General features: G+C 31.3%; 2 protein-coding genes across 3 annotated transcripts in view; one reads left to right on the plus strand and one right to left on the minus strand.

The window, feature by feature from the left end:
- The window catches only part of HDAC4 (histone deacetylase 4), a 349894-nt gene that overhangs the window by 116312 nt on the left and 208206 nt on the right, over positions 1-25376 (minus strand). The gene's annotated exons all lie outside the window — the stretch shown is intronic.
- On the plus strand, positions 7676-9026 carry LOC112210512 (uncharacterized). The gene has a single exon (XM_024360097.2). It carries the CDS (start codon positions 7762-7764, stop codon positions 8965-8967), a length of 1206 nt encoding a protein of 401 aa, XP_024215865.1. The 5' UTR covers positions 7676-7761; the 3' UTR covers positions 8968-9026.

Genomic DNA, 25376 nt, shown 5'->3' on the forward strand with positions numbered 1-25376 from the left:
ATATATATATATATCAAAAAAACTAATCATTATTATTTTTAGTATTAAATTTAAATATTAAAAACTATTTAAATGAAGAAAACACATTTAATCTGCATATAATTCAATATTTACATTCAACCTTTGGAACTCTAAACCAAGTTTTGTCACCCTCGTGTAAAAGGTAAAGCAGGACTCCGAAGATCGCAGTGATTCGCACTGGTTTAGGTAACCATCCTTCAATTTTGCTCCTCGTACACCCATGTATATATTAAATTTAATAATTTGCAACGAGTTTTTAAAAATCTTAATGCCATAGGCAAATGACAAATATTATATCAGATACTTATAGGTCTTTTAAAAAAATTAAAAATCTATTACACGATTTAATGGATTTAGCTTACATTTTACAATTCTGCACCGTTGTTATCTCATACGATTAAAGAAAATCGCTTAAAGTGTTTTATTACTTTAACATAAATGAAGGAGACTCCACAAAAAATATAAATATTTTTTCCCAAGGAATAAGTGAGTTATGATAATTTTCCATCTGAGCAGAGATATAATACACCAACATACCACAGATTGTGAGTTGTTTTTGTAAGGTTATGGTTGGTCATTTTGTTTGCCTAGAGCCTAGGACCAAAATAAGACGGGGCAGGTCGTCGCCTGACATTCCCACAATGGAATCAAATATTAATAGACTTGAGGCCTCTACTACTGGAGAGCTGGAGTCAAAAGGTCCTTTCAACTAGTTTACAAAAAGACATGAAAAGAACGCTAAAAGATATCTAGGAATACCAAAGCGAAAGAGAAACAGCCAATAAACATTTGAAAATATTTTGTTTTTCTGCAGACCAGACGGGTTTGATCGTAAAATTCTGATATTCTACTAATATTTAATTAGATTGATTAAAAACAGAAAGAAATCAACCGATTTCGAGTCAAATAGAAATGGTATGCAAGAGAAAATAAATTTACATAACGGAATAAACGCCAGATGATACACTACGGTAAGCCACAATGTTTTACTGTGTTTTGTTGACTTCTGTTACTTCAATAGAGGATATAAAATGAGATGTAGAAGTTAGACAAGACCAAGTTCAGATTTAAATTTTTATTATTTTATTCAACAGGTATGATATTAGTTTATAATGAGATAAAATAACTCCTTAAAAAAACAACTAAAAGATACCTGCACCATAAAACTAAGAAACACTCAGTCATATTATAGCAATACATTCAAAAGGTGTAACACAAGCCACTGAATATGATCCGACGAAAATTATATCAAAAAATCAATACTTTTAGAGGTTATTGGACCATTAATTTCATTAAATTATATTATTTTGTTGGAAAATTTCAGTTTGAATTCAGCACTCCAAAAATACATTAAAAATAACAATTATATTAGAATTTTCCCCTATAAAGAGAATTCAATATAACTTTTCCATCTTTACCTTCTGAGCATAAACCTTGTTTTCTATTTTAGTAAAAATCCGTGGTTGTTCACAAATAAACATTTACTTTTAGCTAAGGATTTGGTGAGTTAGTGTTTTCCTTAAAAATAATAATATTTGCTATTCTTCTTTTTGCATCAGGGACATATCTGGTTCAATGCTTATCCCTCTGTCTGTTATTCTTCATTAGCAAATGCATTTCCTACAGTAGGAATAATAGTGGACGAATTTCATTATTTACTCTTCTGATAAATTAAAAATCTAATATACTTATGTTTATGACCTTAAGAATAGAGGAACAGAAATCTTTTTTAAAGTAAATAATGACTTATGAAACGAAAAAATCGCACAATGTACAATAAATAACATTATGAGAATATGAATTGTAGGTAATTTTTTTGTGTTTGTGATCATATTTAAAGTAAAATAGTCATTTTGCATGTTATATGAAAAAAAATTCTAATATCTTTTTGTTTATAATTTCTCATATTTGCTGAAATTAATTTTGTTAGTCAACATCAGATTCGTGTTTACGACCCCCAAAATAAGCAGTAAACCACTCCAAAATCATAATACCAGAAGTTTCCACTTCAAGCCTATTTCGAAGTACAGTCGAGCACATGAATTGTATGTAATTTCCTCCTCTTTAATATATTACTGGATTGACAAATTTTATATAAAATGCCAAAAGTATTTTTTCTATGATTTCTCATATTCGCCTACGAACAAGAAATCGTTGAACAAAGTAAGATTCTTGTTACGCAAGAAGTAAGATCCTTGTTTAGCCCTAAGAAACCTCAATAAAACAAAAAAAAATCCTCTTCCAAGAACCATATCAGGAATAACGTCTAAGGGAACTTAAATATTTGATTTAGTCCTGCCTCCTACTGCCTCAAACACCATAATTTTAAAATACAGTATAGTATGGCTACTGTATCTTATGTAAACAAAGTATATGTATATATATATATATATATATATAGCGAGATTTCGGTAGCTAATAAAAAAATGTAAGATCCCTTTCCGGCTATCAACTTTTAAAGAACTTTGGGGCTCCTCTAAAACATGGAATTCCTCTCGTGTCGCAAATCAATTCATCCATCAGGACCTCATTGTTCCAAATGTTCCCGATTTGACCAGAACAAGATACTAATCCCTCCCTGACAAACTTCCCAACTACCCTAACCCACTTGTTTCTAACCTGACTTCCCCTTCAATACATTGATAATTCCCCATGGCGTCTGGAAAGAAGATGGCCCCAAGATCTACTTACGTTATTGGAGTTTTATCAAAGGGTAGATTCTCCACATGTTTGTATCATGTCATTCTAATAGCGAATTTACTAATTGTATACTGTTGTAAATAATAATGAACAAAAACAATTTAAGAATTGTAATAAAAACCAAATACCTGAACCTGAACAAAGCAAAAAGAGCTAAATAAGTCACACTTTTAAAGAAAAAGAATTAAAAATTATTTCTCAATTGGAATAAAAGTGTATAGTTTTTAGAAAAGGAGGGCTCCTTACTAACTCTACGTGATAATAATTCTGTATTCCTTGAAATTAGTCAAATTGAATAATTTTATGAACAGTAAATGTTCATAGATAAATATATTCGGAACTCCCTAACGTTTATAAAAAAAACAAAAAACAATTATTAAATACTGGAGACTACATGGCCAAAGAAATATGATTATATACATGAATTAGATGGAGCAACCGGAAATAGCGGCTAGCTCGAGGATAATTAATTGCTCAACCTCGGTGGGACGAATATATTTTTATATATTCCAATATATGAACATATATTTAGCTGTTTAGTCTGCCTGTCCTCTGACGTCAGCGAAAATTCTATTCCTGTACTCATATCTCTTGTTCTTTATTCTTACTGAGGACAAGATGTCCTAGAAATGTAACGGGCTCGCAGATAAATGTAGATGAGCTTCGGGTGAAAATTTGAACAGTATCACGAAGACATCATGAATGAGGATAGCTTTTATGAATGAGGTAGATGAATTACAGAATAAGTTGATGTGCTATATTCTTAGTGTAATTGTTAATTTTCTCAATATATATGAATGATAGAATTAAGAATTAAGATTACATACTAAGAAGCATTCCATTCAATAATTGTAGGATATAAAATTAAACTCTTTCCTAGTATTCATAATAATAAAGGGATAGTGAACCCGAAGATTCGATACAGATACCACCGATCGTTCTTTGTATATATTCGTCCTAACCCAAATCTATTTGACTCAGCCAACCTCACACCCACTCTTCGGTTTATCCTGGAACGTTTACACGTTGGTTCAATATTTATCAACAATTTATTCGTTACTGAGTCCTATAATATCTTTACACGCCCATCTAATTTGCCACAATGCTATAACATGAATTATATTTACCGATTACAGTTCAGCTTAACCCTCAATTCAGCTTTGTATAGCCTTCTAAATAATACCGAAAAGGGTTTAACTTTGGGTGGTAAAATACCAGTGCTGGGATATGCTGATGATTTGGTATTATTTGGTGAGGACAAGAAAATATAGAACTAAATACAACCGCGTTAATAAAATCCAGTAAGGAACTAGATTTTGAAATATATACAGATAAAATAAAATAAATGGTTAGCAGTAGAAACGCGAGCAATTTTGGTAATATAGATAATGGAGGAAATACGTTTGAACAGAGAGATAGGTTAAAGTATTTAGGTTCTACGGTAACTAGATAACACGAAATTGAGGTGGAAATAAAAGCGAGGAAGGCGGGAAATACTTGTTATGAAGGGATGAACAAGGCCTTAAGGTTTTCGAAAATAAAATATTAAGCAAAATATTCGGACCGAAAAAGGATGAATTAACGGGAGAATTCAGATGACGACATAACACTGAATTAAGGGACCGGACCTACACCAGGTAAATATAATTCAAGTTATAGGATTGCGGCGTGTAAGGTTAGAGGGCTTAGTAACGAGCGGATCCTTAAAATGTTAGTAAACACTGAACCGACGGGTAAACGTTCGAGGGGTAGATCAAAACGTAGATAGGAGGATTGCGTTAAAATTGATTTAGCAGCATTGGGTTGGGAGGGGCATCACTGGAAGGATGTAGAGAGCGATTGGTAGTATCGGCATTGAACCTTCGAGTTCGTTAGGCCATCATTATTATTATTTTTATCATAGCCTTCTAAATTATCCGTTTCACTTATCGTTTTTCGGTCCGAATATTTTAAGTAATAATTTATTTTCAAAAACCTTAAGGCGCTGTTCTAACTTTAGTGTTAGAGGTCACGTTTTTCCGTAAAGAATACTAGGAAGGATAATGATATTGTAGATTCTAACTTTTAAGTTTCTAAACAGAATGTGCGAGCTATGAAATTTTGAAATTAGAAAAATAACAAACATTTACCGCCTTTAATCTTATTTTATTTCCTTATCAATTTTGTTTTTTCAACTTACCGTAGTCTCTAAATACTTAAACCTCTCTCTCTACCTGTTCAAATGTATTTTCATCTATATCTGTACCACTGAAACTTGTATTATTTTTTTCTCTACCGTTCATCATATTAAAAACGTAAGGGAGCTAAGATAGTAAATTATTTGTTTTAAAATAATTTTAGTGACAAAATCTTTAAAATATTTCCAGAAATTTAAGTGGATAAAATTGAAGATAAACAATGTTTTCAGTTTATATACACAAAAAAAAGTAATAATAAATAAAACGGTGGGATTGGAGGAAAATTATGACACAACAAAATAAGACACAACATTATGTATATCCTTAAGGACGTATGTACTTAGATGATAATATAAAATACAAATGCTATTTATAAATACATGAATAGATAAATTTAAATGGACGAAATATAGGGTCCTTTAAATTTTCACAATAATAACAATTTTTGTTATCTCGACTGATGGCAAGACTGAGATACTGCTGAGTATATTTGTTCCTCATACCTTACATGCCAAAGCAATATCGATGATACTGACAGCACTCATCACCAAATTTTATATAAGATAGATGTGTAATGATAAATAAAATCTAAAGAGAATTTTAGAACAAAATAAAATGAAACGTCAAAAGTAATATGATTATTTAGAATATAAAACAGATCGTAAGAGCATAAAAAAAAACAAAAAAAAAAAACATGAAATGGTTAGATGAACCCTTGATAAACGAAATATTTTAAATCGTCCATTTAAAGTCTTAATGGCGTTAAAAACAGGCATAGTACAGAAAATTTTATTTTTTATATTTAATAAGCAATAACAATGAATGTTATATTAAATAAAAACTATAACTATACTTTCAGGACTACAATGCTCATTTATTAAAGAAGCATTAATAACTAAAAATTGCAATAATTGAATTTTTAATTTCTTTTTGTCCAGCTCTGGATTAGTTCAATAATAATTTTTTTTTTCTGTATTTATTGAAAATTAATAAAAAGTTTCCATGGTAACCTAAACAAAACATTGAAAATAGTTTTAAAAAAATGTTAACAGTTACAAAACGCAAATACTAATCAAATTTAGAAATTAGCAGTTTTTTTTTATTTAATAACTTTAAAGTGATTCTATAAAAATACAAAAAAATGTAATAGGATGCCAGTTTCCCCTTTCTCCTCCCAGTGGGTAAATACGTCAATAATGGAATCCGTTTAAGTACACGACACAAGACTAAAAAGATTTCAGCACGTCGATTTCGACTATTAAATCACTTACTAGACAAATGGGCTAAACTTCCAATTCGTTACAAAAGCCTGATCTGCATTACAATAATAAAGCCTATCTGGACTTACGAAGTTGAGCTTTGGAGCTTCACTAAACCTTCGAATTCCTCTCGTATCCAAAATCCTTCGTAAAATCCTCAACGCTCCTTACTTTTTCACAAATAAAATCATCCATAAAGACCTTAGTGTTCCATATGTAACCGATCTAGCCCGAACCAGATATCAATCCTTCCATTATAAACTCCCTAACCATCAAAACCCTCTAGTTTCTAACTTTGCTTCTTCTTCTATTCCTGGTAATCCCCGGAGACGCCCGAAAAGAAGATGGCCTCGAGACTTTCTAGTGCAGAAATATTATTCGAGTGCATCCAATGAGTAGTTTCTCTACATGTATCACCCCATGTATCTCCCTGTATCACTCCATTTTGATCTTACATCAAATTTACTATATGTATTTTTATTTTGTGATACAGTTATAAATAGAAATAAATAAATAATAAAAAAAAAATGTCTGTAGCTGTATTTTGGGGATAGAGAAATGGGATTGCTTCCTCGCATCATTGGGATACTACAGGAACATATTGGGACGCCTTGCCCGTAGCACTGAGACAAAAACCCATTTTTCAACAAACAAAATGCAAAAACTCGTATGACATTTCAAGGTTAATTTTCTTCATAGTTGGTAGTGAAAGAAATGAAAGTGAATAGAAATGTTATGAATAAAATCTCATGCTTTTGATTCGTTATTTTTTTCATTTTCTGCCCAGAAGATGCAGGATTAGTTAAAGGGCGACAGGTAACCATATTCACATAAAACACCATTAAACAATCTACCAATTCAAGGGATGATAGTGGCAAATAAATTTGAACCTGTAACTGAAAATACTTTTCTTTTTTTATGATTTCTCTACTAAGTAGCGATAGGACAATAATAAAAAAAAAGACCTGGACATAATATTTCACCATTTTATAATATTCTTTATATCCTCAGCTGAGAGACTTGAAACATTTCCCGAGAGATGGTCGAGTTGCAGGCTAAGAATGAAGGCCTTATACAATGAGTATAACATGAATGGGACAGATGAGAATGAAAGATATAAAAAGACAAACTGACAGGGGCAGCCTAAGCATGGAGATCCTTTCGCTATAATCCCCCCGAGTCCTCTTGTATAACATCTTACCAGTTAGTTATACAACAACTTGCATTATCTTTATTTATCAATGGTCACCGTCAAAAGCTGGGCATTTCCTCATTAACCTGATACATCGAGGCAGAACACCTCGTCAGGACAGTTCATTCTCTGTAGACACTTTTATTCAAAGGACCAATATTTTTTTAAAATATGTAAAATTATTATTATTATTTAAAAATTATTTTGGTAATATATAATAGCTAGCAATAAAACATGCCTAAAGACTCAAAAATAAAATATAATTTTTTTTAGAACTAATTGTTTGATTTGAAAGACATTTATGGTTCTAAAACTGTTTTTCATGTGATAAATACTAGCCCAGGTGACGAATAAACAACTAAAATTTGATAACTATAAGCAAAAAAAACCATGACTGCAGAGCAATTATGAGATGACTGTGTTTATTCGTAGAAAGCAAGGATCTAACCAGTTGTTGAAGAGAAGAAGCACGGCATCCAAGACGACTATAGCTCGAAAATGCTCTTCCCTGCTGAAAACGAAATCGCTGGTCCCAAAAAAGGTGACGCGCAGAATGGTAGAAGTGGCCGTCGCCCTAGACACTCAGAAGTTCATAGGAATGTTTTCAGAGAGGAAGAGGTGGAAGTCACTCACGGATCTGACGGCCAAATCGGACGATGAAAGAGATGACAAGGAGAGATTAGCAAGACTAGTAGTCAAAAACGAGAAGCTCATCAAAGATTTGGAAACGGTAACCCTAAAGCTAAGAGACGTAGAAAGGCAGCTAATTTATGAAAGAGCGTTTTACGAGGAGCAGAAGTATCAGTTCATCAAAGTTATGAAGAGCAGGGTTCTATCTAGGAACGTAAAAACTCAAACTTTCGAAGTGGACTTTGTTTACGAGTCGGAGAAGGTGTGCTCATTGATTTCAGAACTGAGAACACTAAGGGAAATGTACTCAAAACAGAAAACGACCATTTCCGAGGTGTGTGAAAAATACCTGAGGATGCGCACCTTCAAAGAGTATCTCTTGCAGTTGATGGTGAAGGCCGAAGAACGGCACAAGATGATCATGGAGGAGACGCTGGACAGGTTCGACAAGGAGAGGATCGCCTTCGCCACGATAGAAAGGGAAGGCAAGTTGTCTCAGGATCTTCAGTGCAAGTTAATCCAGCGCAGCTCGAAGCTGGCCTACAACAACGCGGCGCTCCAGATGCAGCTCCACAGCATCATGTCCTCCAAGGTCAGGGCTTGTCCCAAGTCTCTCAGTAGCGACCTCTTCATATATTCGGCCTTGAAGGAGATGCGCGACTTGTCCGAGACTGAGAGGCACATTTGGATGATGATGGACAATAGGAGGGTTTTGGTACCCGAGCTAGATAGCGATGACGAAACAGTAGGCAAATTTATATCTTACCCAGTGGAAGATGAAGGTTCGATGGGCTATAAGATAACACCCTTGTTCAGAATAGAAGATGTCGACGAAGTTCCAGAATTAGACGACGACGATATAGAAGAAGTGGAAATCGTGATTGACGAATTGACAGGAAAAAGCGAATCTGCCACCGAGATAAAAAAGCCAACCGCAGTACCTCCAAGATCGGACTCCGCCCCGAACATCACAAGAACCAGGTTCTGAAACTTTTCTTTGTCATCTGATTTCGATAGCGGATGGGAAATAAAACTTTTATAGTTTTATCATTTCGTTTATTCATCAATACATCCTGAAATGTATTTAAAATAATAATAATTTCATATTGATAATGGCACTAATATAAACAAGTGCATTATAAATCTCAGTAGATCAATACATATATGTAAATCAAATTAATTTATTTAGTTATTAATTTATTTATTGTTTTAATCAATTAAAACTATGGAATCTTATCTTGAATTCTTATAATAAAAATGGATATTAAAAATCAATCGACAGCCCAAAACCTGATACTGGTAAGAAACATTGCACAGACAGGAATAACAAGGGTTATAATACAACGGAAGCAGTAAATCCAAAATAAATTCTTGGCAAGATTACATGTAATCGTTCTCTGATATTTTCGTCATAGTATTAGGATGCCAAAGCTGCGAAATGACAACAGCTTTTAAGAAGGTTCAGAACTGTGCTATAGCATTGTTCATTGTCATTGCAGTCAGTTCTAGCCACACCGTATCATCAAATTGCGAGAAAGAAATAGGAAATATTTAAAATTCAATTTTAATAGAACAAAAGGTCTACCAAGTGCACTAAGGTCTTCCTCGCCATTTCTACTAGGTAGGCATTACTTATATTCAATTACTCATAAAAAGGTTTAAGTGTAAATTTATTAGAAAATATTAATATAAATTTAATAAATAGAACAATTGGCCACGACTCTCATGTCTGAGAACATAAGGAGGAGACAGGTGAGGAACCTGCTCACATAAAAAGTCAGAGAAGAGATACCACTGGCTGCTTCTTCATGACCTTACTTGACAGAATACGACAGTAGGTGGATTTTATTTCGTGGCGGATCTACGGAATGGAAACTTAATAGTCAACTATGTTTAGAATAGGTTGGTTATCAATAAATAACCCATTGAATGTCAGATATGATCAGGTAGGCAAAAAAAAAATGTGCGCATAGAAACTAGAAGATAAAAAATAAGTGTTATTGTTTTGTTTTTTAATTTTATAAATTTGATTTTTAGTTTAAATCAGTTAAATCTATGAAATGAAATTTTATTCTAAAACTAGCCGTACATGAATTACGCGTGTCGATAAAAATACTTTTTTTTTAAATGGTTATTTGTATTCTTTATATGGCCGGTACTGGGTCATTTTCAGTGAGCTCGATCTATGTCGAAATAGGGGATGAAGTCTGATAAAATCGATATGAGGCCAACTAGGTGCCAAAACACACAAACTCAGAAAATTTCATCTAAATCGATCTAACAACTATCTTATTTGTTGAAACGTAAAATTTAAGATTTTTAGGACATACATTTTTTTCAAATTTCCTACATCATTACGAAGTTTCCCTACTTTCATAGGTAAGTAAAAAAAATTTCTAATCCTTAACGATATAGCATAAGTTCTAAATTACGAGGCACGTTTGTTATCCGTTAGAGGATGAGAATAAAACTGAATCCAAATTTAATACAGTGTAATAAAAAAAAAAGTCACCTCCCACTGATATTCTCCAGCGAATATTTTAAAAAGAGGTGGTGTGTTAAATAAAGCAACGAAACGGGAAAGCTAATTCTCTGGGATAGCTGGATATTTTTAGGGACGTATGTGTTATCCGGCGGCTATGTTTAGAACTCGGATGTTAATTCCGGACCTGTTATAGATTGGGGGCAGCTTTAGTATGTGTGTGGTCGGTACAATATGTATTTATAGACCTTTAGCCAATTATTATCGGGAGTTGCTCACTCAAATAGCAACATCATTAATCGTCCGAGAAGCTGTTATCTGTTTAATTCAATAGAATGAGCGTTTTACTGTCAGCCGCCAAGAGGTAGGTAGCTCACAGCTCGGTTCAAGCATACCTAGTATTTATGCTGACAATGATCTACGTGTCGCAAAGAGCAGGATTACACAGAGGCATAATTGGGCATCTGAGTTCCAGGGCGAAATTAAACTTGATGTCCTTCATAAAAAAATAAATAAATAATAAAAAAATCTTATAGCTCGTTTGAGAATGATTGCCCAACTAATACTTTGCGATAAATATGCAATTACTCTTAGTGTCGGTCCACACAATTATACTTTGACTCACAGAAGCTTTGTTCATTTTGTGATGGCATTTTTATCACTTTTTATCAAGAGAACCGAAACCAAATGATACCAATCCAAATTATTTGTATGAATTTCTGTCAGTAGCCTTACAATTGGACCTTAAACTGTTATTTATTTACGTAACCCAAAATCTTATACTTAGAGTCGAATAATTACCCTCTAAATAGGATGTATAATTTTTGTTTCTTTATATTGTTATATATAATTGAGTTTCTTTTTTCTTTTGTTTTTTGTGAGGAATGTAGATGGCCCAACTTGGGTGATATATATATATATATAAACTAATTTTCAATTTACTATGCTTATAAATTAACAAGTGTTACATGTATTGTACAAGTTAACTCTTGCTTGTCCAATAAACAAAAACAAATATAATAGTATTATAAAAAGCCAAACCTCGGGGCATTCACACAATTTTGAAAATAGTCACTGCAATTTAATTTATAATAAAAAGATATGATATGAATAATAGACTCAAAAGTTTAATAAAATTATTAAATTTTGTTTTGTTTTTGTAATTTTTTTTTAAATATTTACGTTTAATAACTCGAACATTCACATCTCACGTAACCCAATTGAGATGTCAATGACATTGATAAATTTTAATAAAATCTGTATATTTTAATTACATTATTTCAAATTCTTGAGACAAGGTAATTATTTATTAAATAAATAAAAATTTGGTATCCAATTCTGTCTCAACACTTTATTTTTCACCTGTCCAACGTTTCGGCCATTCTAGCCATCTTCAAGGACATCTTCAATACAATCTCTTCCTCACATTAATTTAAAATTTCTTTTGCAGGCTATTCTGCCCAGGTCATTTTCTTTATTATAAGTTAAAAACCTATCTATTTAAAATTTAAAATCATTAACATTTAATTTTCCTCTATAAGATTATCAACAATTGAATACACCACCATATAACAAACCATTTATTAATAAATAAATATATCAATATATATATCAATAAAATGACCTGGGCAGAATAGGCTGCAAAAGAAATTTTAAATTAATGTGAGGAAGAGATTGTATTGAAGATGTCCTTGAAGATGGCTAGAATGGCCGAAACGTTGGACAGGTGAAAAATAAAGTGTTCAGAAAGAATTGGATACGAAATTTTTATTTCTAAATTAGTATATTTCTACTATTTGAGTTTTTCTTGACCGCACCCGGACCATATTCCTTTCATCTTCACACACGGTCAATCAATAATCTTCCAGAAATTTTTATTTATTTAATAAAATCTGTATATTATGACTTAAAACCCATTTAACGCCCCCAAACACATAAAATTTGTTTCTTCTCCAAAATAGAAATTTGAAATATGTCTGCAATAAATCCATCCGAACATGTTGAATGGTATAAAAAAAAAAACCCATCAAAATCAGGCACAATCTTACCGTATTTTATTGTATCTCCGAATACATATTTCGACAAAGTAATGGTAGGAAAAATAAATAGGCATTTTCCAAATTATAGAAAAATGTAAATTATACGATTTTTCAAATATGACCAATTAAGAGACAAGACGTAGACAGGGGGAGAAAGCTAAAACCGCATTCATAGGATGGACCTTATTTATTCTAAACTTTACCCAGCAAACATACGTATAATTGAGTGACTTTCAAAATATTATAAGTTAATTTTTCACATATTCCAAACATAAAACATAACCTAGAAATATTAACCAAAAAAGTCTGAATACAGAATGAAAATGGGCCCTAATTCATAGGGTTATCTATATAAAATAGCCCCAAATTGTGTTCTTTAATGTAAAATTTTGTAAACTTATTGAGATGGTTTTAAAATCAATTGCCCAAATTTAATTTATAATAAAATAGGCAATAAATAAGCACTAATAAAAAAACAAAACACCTTTATCACTACCACCCATGAATGGTAAGGGAGTACTGTGTAAGGAAGCACCGTTTCTTGAACTACGATTGCGCAAAGAGGTGATTTGTTCATGACCACACTCTATCACGTTTTATTTCGATGAGTACTCACTTAATAGAGGCTGGATATGCCCCTAGTTCCTCAAACCAACAAGATCCACTCACGGTTAAAGTAACAGAATAAATAATTATTTACTACTAACAGGTTAGCTTTACTCACTGAGCTGCTCCGCCCCCTCAAAAGGTTTAAAAATAATTTAATAAAAAAATAAATGTAGTTCAATAAATATTTCATTTATTTTTTAATTTTATGTTGAAATAATAAATAACATTTAGTGACATAAAATTTTGAATATTATTTAAAAGAGTTATTTATAACAGTAAAATATTCCAGTTACTTCTATTGTACAACATTGAATTTAGGTGAACTCTTATTAATTTATTTATTATAAATTTTGTTTATCACAAAATTCCTCCAGAAAACATATCTATAAACACATATAATATTTTGAGATATGAGTGTGTAAAAAGAATGGCGCCTAAATTAAAGGAGTATATTTATAGAACGGCAGATTGTTCAGGGGGCTATCACGTGAGGCAGTTGTTTAACTGCCACAGCTCTCCTATTTTTATCTTACTATTTACACTGCCATATTGGATACATATATTCCTCTTTGTATTATTTATCTTATATCTTATCTCCTATATACAAACATGTCCATATAAGACCTTTATAAAAGTCTATTTGTGTGAATAATACACGAGTATGTTGCGAAAATAAGATGGATTTAAAAATGATGTTTACTACGGATTTTATTTATTTTACAAACAAATATGAGCTAAATAAATTTATTATAATCTTTTTTTTTTAATTTAACACTTGAGGTAAAAAACAAGTTTGGATTTCGTTTGTCGATTTTCCACAATTATGGAACACATAATTCTTATCTGCAGAGATGTTTATGCCAATTTCAATGAAACTTTTTAAGTCCCACTGATTGACCAGAAATTCTATAGAAGTATAACTCCAAATCACACAAAATTTTATAGAATTTTCATTGAAATATTTCTGTGCGTTCCTATACACGTTGTATTTACTTAATACAAGTGGACCTTACATGGTTGATATACCCGTTACATTTGATTTTGTTTTTTTAACAATTGATTATGGGGGAAGGTATAATCTCGTACAAAAGACACCCCTAACTCTATACAATGTTATAATTAAAAGAAAACAAATAGATAAAAATAATGCTTCTTAATAAAAGAGAAAAGATACACATGTTAAATACTCTATAAGTCCGAACAGTGGTAAAACTTACGATTTGCCACTAAGTAGCACTTTCAAATATAGTGAAAAAATTTAATTTTTCACTGTTTACATGAAAATGAATTTCTGGTGGTCCTAACCTCTAACACGGTGTCTAAAATAAATCCATGTTTTTATAATAATTAGGAATTTATAATACAAAACATTAAACAGCATTTAATTATACGTCGTATGAGCACCAAAACCTATTAGTTCGGTCTATTAGTATATCGTAACCCGTTGAAAACCAAAAATCGTTTTCTTTTTTATAATTTTACCAAAACCTCAACATATTACTAATTTATTTATATATTCACTTATGGCGAGTATATTAGTCGAGGGATGACAAGTCACAATCTCACAAGAGGATATCGTAACACCAAAAATTACGGAAATCTTTGCCGGTCAACCCGCCCCGTTAAACTCCGATTTAGCGACGGTCTTATCTCACCTTTGAAACATTTATTTAAAACGAAAAGGGGAGACTTAAGTTAGAATATTAGTAAAACTGAGAAACATTGTACGGCGTGAAACTATAAGTCTAAACATAACACGAAAACGCATTTTAAAGTTTTTTTTTCGCCTATAAATATTAAACTGAATTCCTAGCGAAAATGTTGTAATACAAGAAATTCAATAACATTAAATTCTCCATCGAATAAACAGCACGAAGTAATAGAACACCAGCTCTAGTTATATATGGACTTCGTATCACTTATGACTAGCTATAGAACTGTAGCATATGGTTTACGACAATAACATTCGACCTAAAGATTAAGTTGTAATCATTCGACGCAGAAATTAATGTTCTATTAATTAGTTGTATTAAAACATTTTAAATGGGTTGCACCGTTAAGGATTCATTGGTGATAAACCTAAAAGAAAGACCTAAAATATTGTATTGAAACAATCACAAATTAAAAAAAAGAAGGGGAATTAATTTTTAATTTTAATTGCTTTTAACTTTTACCAACACCTGCTGGGCTATGAACATGTTTTGACACTTGGCCTGTTTACTTTATATTAAATAGATTTAATATCCAGTATGGTCCGACCAGATGACATCTATCGGTTGGAGCCAAAATAACATTCGAAAATGAAATTTGAGTTAGACTGATTGTGCTGTGGGAAAAAAAAAATTCAAGAAACAAACTTACATTCGAAAAACTAGAATATATAATACTAAATTTCATTGGTATTGACTTAGACGAAACTATTTATTGGCTAGTTTAAAAGAAAAATAACTTTAACTAATAAAACTCACTTTTTCCCAATAAGGTCTGTATTATTAGGTCTTTAGCTCTCAAATATTGTTTGATGGTAGAACCAATTACGGTGAATTCGTTTTTAGGTATTTAAGTGTAAGAATCCACACTTAACATGATTAGACACATTTCATTTTGGTGTTTTTTTTACATCTTTCAACACTGTGCAGCGCAGGTTCTAATACGGCGTAAATAATTAATATTACACAGAGACAAAAATAAAAATGAACGGCTCACCAAAAAAACTAATTATTACAAAATTAATAGACATGAGGACTATATTTAAACACCTCAAGGCCAAAGAGAACAGAAACTAATTACCGCTGTATTTGCGTTTATTTTTAGCCAACGGCGACAAACATTTTTACCCAAGCCAGATAATGAAAGGATACAATTAAAATCATTTAGTCTTGCTAAGCTCTTCGTTTAACTTTTAAGAAAAAAAAAATGAACTTTTTGCAAAACACGATTAATCATTAACCATAACAATTCTTTGCTCCTATAGCAACAATACAGAACATGACAGAGTAGTTCCATTCATATATTCATGTTCAGACATAAACTTAAGAGCTCAAAGCAGTCGCGACAGGCATGCACGATGGCAAGTTCCTTAAGATTCCTAATATAACGATCTTGAGAAAAAACGATAAAGATAAATGCAGTAATCACGATATTTTGTGGTACCAGGAAAACGACAACAAATTAAAATTTGTAACAGATGTACAAAATGAGATAATCCTGTTTGAACAAAAACACAAATTATCAATTTCTTGAAAACTTTGTGGCAGAATCCTCCAGTGTGGGAAGAGTTTGTTGATCGTTCCTTACAGTTCAGTGATAAGTATACTATTTTTTTTCGAGCCTAAATCGAGGACTAACAAAAGTTAGTATGTTTATTTGTTTTTGATAGGAAATACGTTAAAAATTATTAATACACACAGAAACACATAAAGGAAGGAAGTATAATGGAGAGGGTCGGTTGCTAGGAAAAGTGAAGCCGAAGTGACGGAACTGAGGATGAGGTCCAGGGGCGTGGCAGGAGTAGAAGCCAATCACCGGCTGCCTTCTATTTCAGTTTAGATTACAATAGGGGTATTCATGATCTTTAGTGTAGCATGTTAAAGCGTGTTAAATGGAAAAACTTATGTTAAATGGAGAAATATTTCCTTCTTTTACCATGTTAAAACGATGTAACATATAACATGGTTGAGAGTCTGTTACTAGGTCAGTTAAATGGAGAATGACGTCACGCAAAATATCAGCAGAGCTGGTTACCGTTTTATTGGTTGTTGTATTAGGTTACTTTTTGTAGCCGTAGTTTGTGTACTTGTACTACTCGTAGCTTGTGTTTGATTGTTTTAGTGTTGTTTTGGATGTTGTAATGAAAGGTTGTAAAACAAGTTGTTAAAAAACTCCGCTAGGAGCTCTTATTCATTTAATATAACTTTAAATAGGGCTGCTCACAATCCTATGTTTATAACATTTAACTTGGTAAAACATTTTACATTTAACAAAACATCATGAATACCCATCCTACTGGTAGACATGTGAGGTAAGATCGATCGGACAGTTGTCTAATATTTTTCGACTCAGAATAACAACAAATAAAGTTTCATTGAGTTAAGTAATCTCACATCTCTAGACTCCCCTGGTAAGAAAGCTTTGCCGGCGACAATATCAATTCCTGGTATATCGAATCCAGCGCTTTAGATCTAGAAATCCTTCCAATACTCTTCATCTCCTTATATTTTCTTTTTCCAAGAACCTCATACGTAGAAGAACTAAACCCACAAAGTTGTATGTTGTCTCCATCAGAAATGAGAAAGCTCTGGTTCCCTTAAAGAGGACATTATCATTCGTGCAACCCAGTTTCGCTACACCTTATCTATGTCCTCTTATGTATTTTTTATTTCTCCATTTTATGAACAAATATCCAATGTTTTGCAAAAAGGAAATATAAAATTATAATATGTTTATTTTTAAATATTGAAAATAGCATTAAGCTTAAATCATAAGGCAGAGATTAATTTGCTTTTAAAGCAATTATTTATAAAATATTTATAAATAGGTTTTTTTTAATCAACGCAATATAATTCAGGTTATAGCATTGCGGTGAATAAGAAGGAGGCCCCTTACCTCCGGACTTAAAATAGCTCCTTTGAATAAATAAAATTAAAATACCAAAGGTAGTAAAAGGTAAGACACAACACGAATTACTTTTCTTTTTCACAGTAATGCACTTACTAATTCACTTTTTATTTCTGTTTTAGAGGGTTCGGGGAAAAAAAAAAAAAAATGTGAATAAGATGGGTGAGTAAGGATGTGGGACTTGAGAGGGGTAGACAAAGCATAGATGAGACGATTGTGTTAAAACTAGTTTAATAGATTTCGGTTTGGAGGGGGGTCTCTGGACAGATGAGTTCCCTAAGCTTTTATTATTATAAAATATAATATAGAGAGCATAAGAAAATATTTATTTATAAATACATTTTTTCAAACAGCACAGTATTTACTTTAAATATCCCAATAAAACAATGGTTAAATATAGCGCAATAATATCATTGTTGTTATTGAATATCATAATAAATGTTTTCGGAAACATAAAAAACAAGTTGATTGTCCTTATCTCGTGGCTAAGTGGGCAGATGTCCGATCTGCGGGCTGGGCAATTGGACATGATCTGTCCCAACCCAGACCTTCCTTCTTCAAAGATATCCTGTTTATTCTGTGAGGACACAACAAAGTTGTGTATTAAAGCTCTTTCTACAATTTTAATCTATCAGCTTTGTCCAGAACGTTATGGGTTAGATTCCTTCCGGAGTTTATCAACATTTATTTCGTGGTTACTCAGAGAAATAAATCTAGAAATTTCCACCCTGGGGCTGCGAGCCTCAATGGCCTGGACCATAAAAAATATATAAAATAAATAGATATGTCTAAAAGGTGAACGAACTGTAAAGTTTTTTTTTTACTTACACTGTATTATTTAGTTGATTAAGTCTATTTAAAATAAAAAACCCACAGGCCTACATAAGAATATTCGAAATTTGATTTGATAGTATCTCCTGATTTATTAGAACACTGAAATGGAATATGAAATTAGATTTCTACCGTCGCGTAGATTGTATTAGTTAAAAATGATGATTAAGGAAAACAGAACTAGAATTTCACTTCATGTACAGTTTTATTTCCTCAAGCCACCAGGGAAATATACTTCATCAACGATAAAAACAGAGGAAAAATTATAAAAGTAGTTCTGATAATACAAAAATATCTGCAATAATATTAAAATATTCAGGTTTATACACAATTTGGGAATTATGGAGACCAGCCTTTAATTTTCATTATAAATCATAATCCCTATTTCCTTACAAATTTACATAATTTGTAATTATATATTAAATGAATAGATAATAAATTAAAACTAATTTCGCGAAAAAAATATATAAAAGTACATAAAACTAACATCAATATTGGTATAAAATTGAAACATAATGATAATAAATGCTTAAAGAACCCGAAGTATAAGTATATGCCAATACTACCAATAGCTATCTACATACACTACTCAGTGACGTCTGTCCAAACCAAATTAATTAAATCAGCCTTGACAAAATCATCCCAACTACGCTTCGGTCTACCTTAAAATATGGGTTGTTTCCTTTCCTCTTCCTCATAAAATAAAAAATATATACATATAAAATAACTTAACATTCTGATTCAGCTTCACAATAACACTCATGTACAAAGCTCTAACAAAAACAAAAAACTGAAAATTAGCCTAGAGCAATTTTAGTGCTTATGTACGCAAATTTAAATGTTTCAATACCGTTTGAAAGACGGTTTTCCCCATTTTTAAATCTAACAAATGTATACTTTATTATACATTTGTTAGATTTAAAAGCAATAAAAAGCCACAACGTAACCATAAATATATTGTCTGATATATAAAATTCATATTGATCAAGTAAAATTTGACTGTCATTTTATATATGAAAACAGGTTGATTGGATGAGAATCTTAGGAGCTATGAAAGATTTTATTGCTAAAATAGTGGCATTTCGTAAAATTGTAAAGCTCTTTTTCGGCACACCAAAAAAAATAAAATAAAATAAAGATCTGCAAAAACTAACAAATATAATTTTTGGTTTAATCCTTAGGAAATTGAGGTGAATTTTGTTACAATACAAATTAGCAAACACGAACAATACATTGTTCAAGCTGTAAATAAGTAATAAACACAAAAGGAATACTTTAGTGACTTCTCGCCGGTAAACCCAAAAGGACAGATGGTAAGATGGACCAAGACTGACATGGCTCATTAAGAATTGGCCTCTGATGTCGAAATCTACTATCGATAAATATCTTACGGGAGGGGGGCTAGCAGAAAAGCTCGCAGATCCAAGAGGCACAACTTGGACCGCACATCAAAAACGGAATTCGAGGTAGCTGCCGAAGGTCAGGAGGAAGTGTTATCTTTGGCAGCCATCAGCTGATCCCATCGGCCACGGAGGTTCCAATCCTCTGAGGACTCTTTGATCTGCCCGTTCTCGAATAATAAGTATTCTCCCCCGCGTAGAATATTTCTCTCGAAGGAAAATAAACAGGCGGTGAGAGGAACAGGAAGATATATATGTGTGGAGGATGCTCGATTAATCATGATCTAAAAAAATATAGAATTGGCCAATTTTATTAGAAAATGAAAGGAAAAAATATTGTGAAGAAAAGAAGGTAAATTATTAATGAATAATCTTATGATGTAAGAGTAGATAAATAATAACAATATCAAATAGATAAATAGCAACTATAGATAACTGTAGCATATAGTCAAATTACAAAGGTAATATCAAGAAATGTTTATTTCAGAAACTACACGGTTTAGGAAAGTATGTTATATGCCTACTTTTGCAGGAAATTTTATATAATTTAATTTTGAATAAAACCCATTTCACCAAACCTAATAATTTTTTCTTTTTCTTAAATACTATTTATCTAAATTAACTCCATAGATAACTCCCACTTGATTAGAACTGCGATAAAAAAAATATTATTACACCTAATCTCGGTAATCCGAAATAATTGTTGCAGAGGTGTGTTCGGATTACTGAAAGTATTTGGAAAAGTAATGTAAAAAAATGAGTAATATGAATGAACAAAAATATTTTTATTTATTTATTTTTTTTAAATATATTTTATTGGAAATTTGACAGTTTAAGGATTTGAGAAATTGGATATTTTCTCAAAATAATTTCTTTTACATCCTCAGTAATGCTAAGTAATGATTTAATTTGTTAAAATTATAAGACTGGTCATTTAAAAATGAAAAGAGTTAACCAACAAAATTTGAATTGAATATATATCTACTATTAATTACATTAGTTTTACAGAATAAAATGATTTATACAATAGACATAATTTATTTCTAATTCCAACAAAATATATTATGAATACTTTCATAGAAATTAGATTACCGGATATCGATACTGTAAAAATTTCCACTTTCGGTGATTACAATAACTTACCTAAAGATCGAGAAGTTAAAAATGTCCTTTACACAAGTGTTCTTTTTTTTTTTTTTTTTTAATCATATCAGCCACTAAGGACCACGTAAATATCAATGGTTAGGGTTCGTATAGGGAGTCTAGAGTTTCTTTCTTCCCATTGCAGTTTCATGATCCTCGACTGCATTTCTTTTGTTTCTTCGGACCACTTCGTACCCATTTTTTTCCTCTTCATTATTGGTGAGTTTTTTCAATATTTTCCTATCCGTATCTCTCTACAAGTGAACACAAAAATGTCATTGCCTGGTAAGTTGTCTCAATTTTTTTTTCGGCAGTCCGGTTTACTGGAGTGTTCGTAGTACCGAAGTTCAAATTACCGAGATTAAACCGTACTAAGATACCACTGAAAACCAGGTTTTTAGTTAAATAGTTTCGATTTTTTCAATGTTTAGGATCTGTAAATTATTGCCAATAACATAATATAAAAGTTATGAAATGAGAGAGAAAGCAGTTGAAGGCGGACAAACAAAGAGGCATGAATAAAATTTTCCCTTGGATGATAAGGACATAGCCTACACTATCTCTCCGGAAATTTCCCCTCGGTTATCATCGACCCAGATCCGATCATCTACTGGTCGTTATCTAATTATTTACACCTAGTACTGATCTCATATCTCTTTATACGCCTCATTCCATTTTTTCAATTGTTTATTGGTGACAATATAATTGTAGTTTGTTTAAAAAAAAAAAAAAAAAGTTGTAGTATAAAAACAAAATCTAGAGTGGTGGTACAAGAACAAGTTGGGCTTGTTTCAGAACAGATTTTTTTATTTTTCACTGAGACTTTTCCTAGAAAACAAAATAATAAACATACATTTATTAGTTTTGTTAATTCCCTTACCTTCAACTTTTACCTGCTATATAATAAATATTAGATATACCTTTTACTGAAATTCCAACAGTCGATATTTTCACTTATAAGAATTAGAATAAGACCAGGCAAGGATACTAAAATAGCTTCCAGGATTCATACGGAAAACTGAATTATGAAACAAATTTTTTTTTTCGAGGCAATCCACAGCGATGGTGATGTTTGCCTGCTTATCTACAGGTGACCAACCTATTCTAACCATGATGGGGGGGGGGGTCAAGTTTTTCATTCAGAGGGACCGCCACTTAATGAAAAAAGTCAACGCCCCCAGGCCAGATTTGAACCCGTGCCGCCCTCAGATCTAAGAACGATAGACGAAGGCCTGATCTGAGCTACGGACGGCCCTTATGAGGAAATTCTTTAAAAACCGGTTGGTGATCTACGCCACTAGGACGCATCAGATAAATCATTCTACCACTAAATCAGAAACTGTAAAACAATCATAACATCTCATTCTGAACAGAATTAAAAAAATAGAAATACCTATATAAGATAAATCGGGAGCCACTCTCGAAAATCAAAACAAAATTAGTAGAAAATGTCTATTTATTTCAATGAAAATTCGTATTCAAGAACACTTAAAACGAATCTGACTTGTTTCCAAACAAAATATATTTTAGCCTACTTTAATATAAGTGTCTTTCGGTTATTTTGTAAGTTATAGCCCTATTTAATACAATAAGCTGTACATTTTTCATATAATAGGGGAAAAAATTATTAGTATACAATAACCTAAACATGTATCCACAGAACTAGGATATAAGATGATCATATATAAAAAAAAAAATTTTTTTCATCTTCTAGGCTGCACTGGCGAGAACTCCAGGTAACATTGGCGATTTCTTATATGAAGACGATCATATAAGAAATAGTTAAAACTGAGTAAAATATATTTATTTTTGGCTCTTAGGCTGCACTGGCGAGAAAAACCGGTAGCAGTGTTTGCAGTTTTTGGCAATCCACGCACAAGGACTCATCACATAAGAAAAAGTGCTCGATATGAATATGTGTTGGAATTCGATTATTAAATCAGAAACCGTAAAAAAATCATACCCTCCCATTCTGACTTGGACGAAGTTAGAAATGCTGATAAAAGGTAAATGAGAAGCCACTCTTAGCATTAGCGAAAATCAAAACAAAATTAGCATAAAATTTATGATTTTAAATTTTAATGAAAATTCGTATTCAAGGGTTTTTAAGGACACTTACAACGAATTTTACTTGAAAAAAATTATTACCACACAATAACCTAAATATGTATCCACAGAGCTAGGTTAGAAGTCGATCATATAAGAAATCATTAAAATTGAATACAATTTATTTTCGGCTCCTAAGCTCCACTAGCGAGAATCCCAGGTAACAGCGATTTCTTATAACAAGAGGAACATATAAGAAATAGTTAATACTGAATAAAATATTTTTATTATCGGCTCCAAGGCTGAATTGACGAGTTGCATTGTTTGCGGTTTTAGGCGATTTAGGCAACATATTAAGAAATTGCTGGATATAAATCTGTTTTGGAATTCAATAAATTAATCAGAAACCGTGAAAAAACTACCCCATCTCATTCTGACTTGCATAAAATTAGACTAATTTAATAAAATAAGCTATAAATTTGTTTTAAGAGAAAGAAATGATTTATATGCAATAACCTAAATATGTATTCAAAGAGCTAGGATAGAAGACGATCTGGCATAGGCGAGATTGTTACATAGGCGATTTTTTATTAAAGACGATAATGTAAAAAATCGTTAAAACTGAAAAAATATTTTTATTTATAGTTAAAATTGAATAAAATAATTTTTTTCGGCTCCTTGGCTGCACTGGCGAGAACCCGACATTAGCGATTTTTTATATGAAGACGATAACATAATAAATCGTAAAAATTGAATAAAATATATATATTTTTTGGCTCCTAAGCCGTATTGGCCAGAACCCTCGGACGCTTGTCAAATATCTTTCGACTTAGTATCTGAGAAAAGTTCTATTATAATTGACACTCCCACGCCTGATCCTGTGGCTTTCCATTGATAGATAAGCTGTTGATTATTTTACTTAAAAATAGTGCTAAATACTCCCCAAGTGCAATAATAAAGACGATATAACAGAGGAATAAGACGATAGAACTATAAATGGGACCGGATGGTATTTATGATGAGGTAGAAAGGAAATTTCCTGATGTGTTTTTTTTTTACGATCCAATGGCCCAGATAATTCTCTTTAATGAGGGCATCTCTTTTTTTTTTTTTTTGTATGATTGTTTTTTTTTTTTATTTCCTGGCTGTTGGTAATTTGATATACATGTATTTTTTTTACAGGTGATTCTTGCGAAACAATTAAATTGAAATAAAATCCTCATTTTTATTTCAACAAAGACTTGTTTGCTGTTTGTTTATATTATGCTAAAAAGATTGGATACTCTATCAAAATACTCTATATTGCTATCAAAATATTGTGAAAATTTAAATACTTTTTTAATATTTTTACATAGTTAACATAATATGTTGCATTAATCTCATTATCTGGAATAATATTTTATAAAATATAATAAATTATACTATTATTATACATTATAGAATATTACTATACACATAGATCATCAAATAAAATACGTTTATTCTTGTTTTACAATACCCAATTTTCGTATTGTATATATATATATATTTTTTTGTTTTAAGACGAAATTTACCCACACTAACAGAAGCGGAAAAACATTGGAATAAGCTATATATTTTTAAAATTAATTAATTACTTTTTTTTTTGATATGCCATAAATTCCATCATACTTCACTAAAACCTTTAGATTATTTTGAAGATTAACTTCATCGATTATGGCAAAATAAAAACATTATTACTACTACATTATACTATTCGTATTTTATTTCGATTAGAGGTTATATTCGTCCATCGATGAAAAGACAAGAAAAATAAAATTTTTCAAAATTTTAAAGTATTATTATACTTAAGAATGCTTTTTGTTCAATAATATATAGCAACAATTACTTCAGAGCATGACAAATTTTAATAGTAGGAAAAATTCCTTAAAGGGATGAATAAGAAAAAGAAGAAGATATGGTAATCAAATAAAAATATATTGATATTTTGCTTTTTTCAATCATTATTTATATTAATGTAAAAATGTATGTAAGATCTATTTTATTCTAATATAATTATAGAATGGATTAGATGTTGGATGAAGGTCCAAAACGTTTCCAACAAGAAAATAAAAAAAGTATAATAAGGGATACCTTGAAAAAAGAATATTTATCCCGTAGCCATAAAAATAAGTATGTTATTTCATATCCAACTTAAAAAGTTGTCGATAAAGTTTATAAAAAACAATTTTACAAAAATGTTGGTTGGTTC

This window comes from Halyomorpha halys, unplaced genomic scaffold, assembly GCF_000696795.3.
Source record: "Halyomorpha halys isolate HHAL.00 unplaced genomic scaffold, Hhal_1.1 Scaffold814.1, whole genome shotgun sequence".
NCBI lineage: Eukaryota > Metazoa > Arthropoda > Insecta > Hemiptera > Pentatomidae > Halyomorpha > Halyomorpha halys.

Coding starts and splice junctions, on each gene's coding strand:
- LOC112210512 (XM_024360097.2), top strand. CDS start 7,762: ATGACTGTGTTTATTCGTAGAAAGCAAGGATCTAACCAGTTGTTGAAG.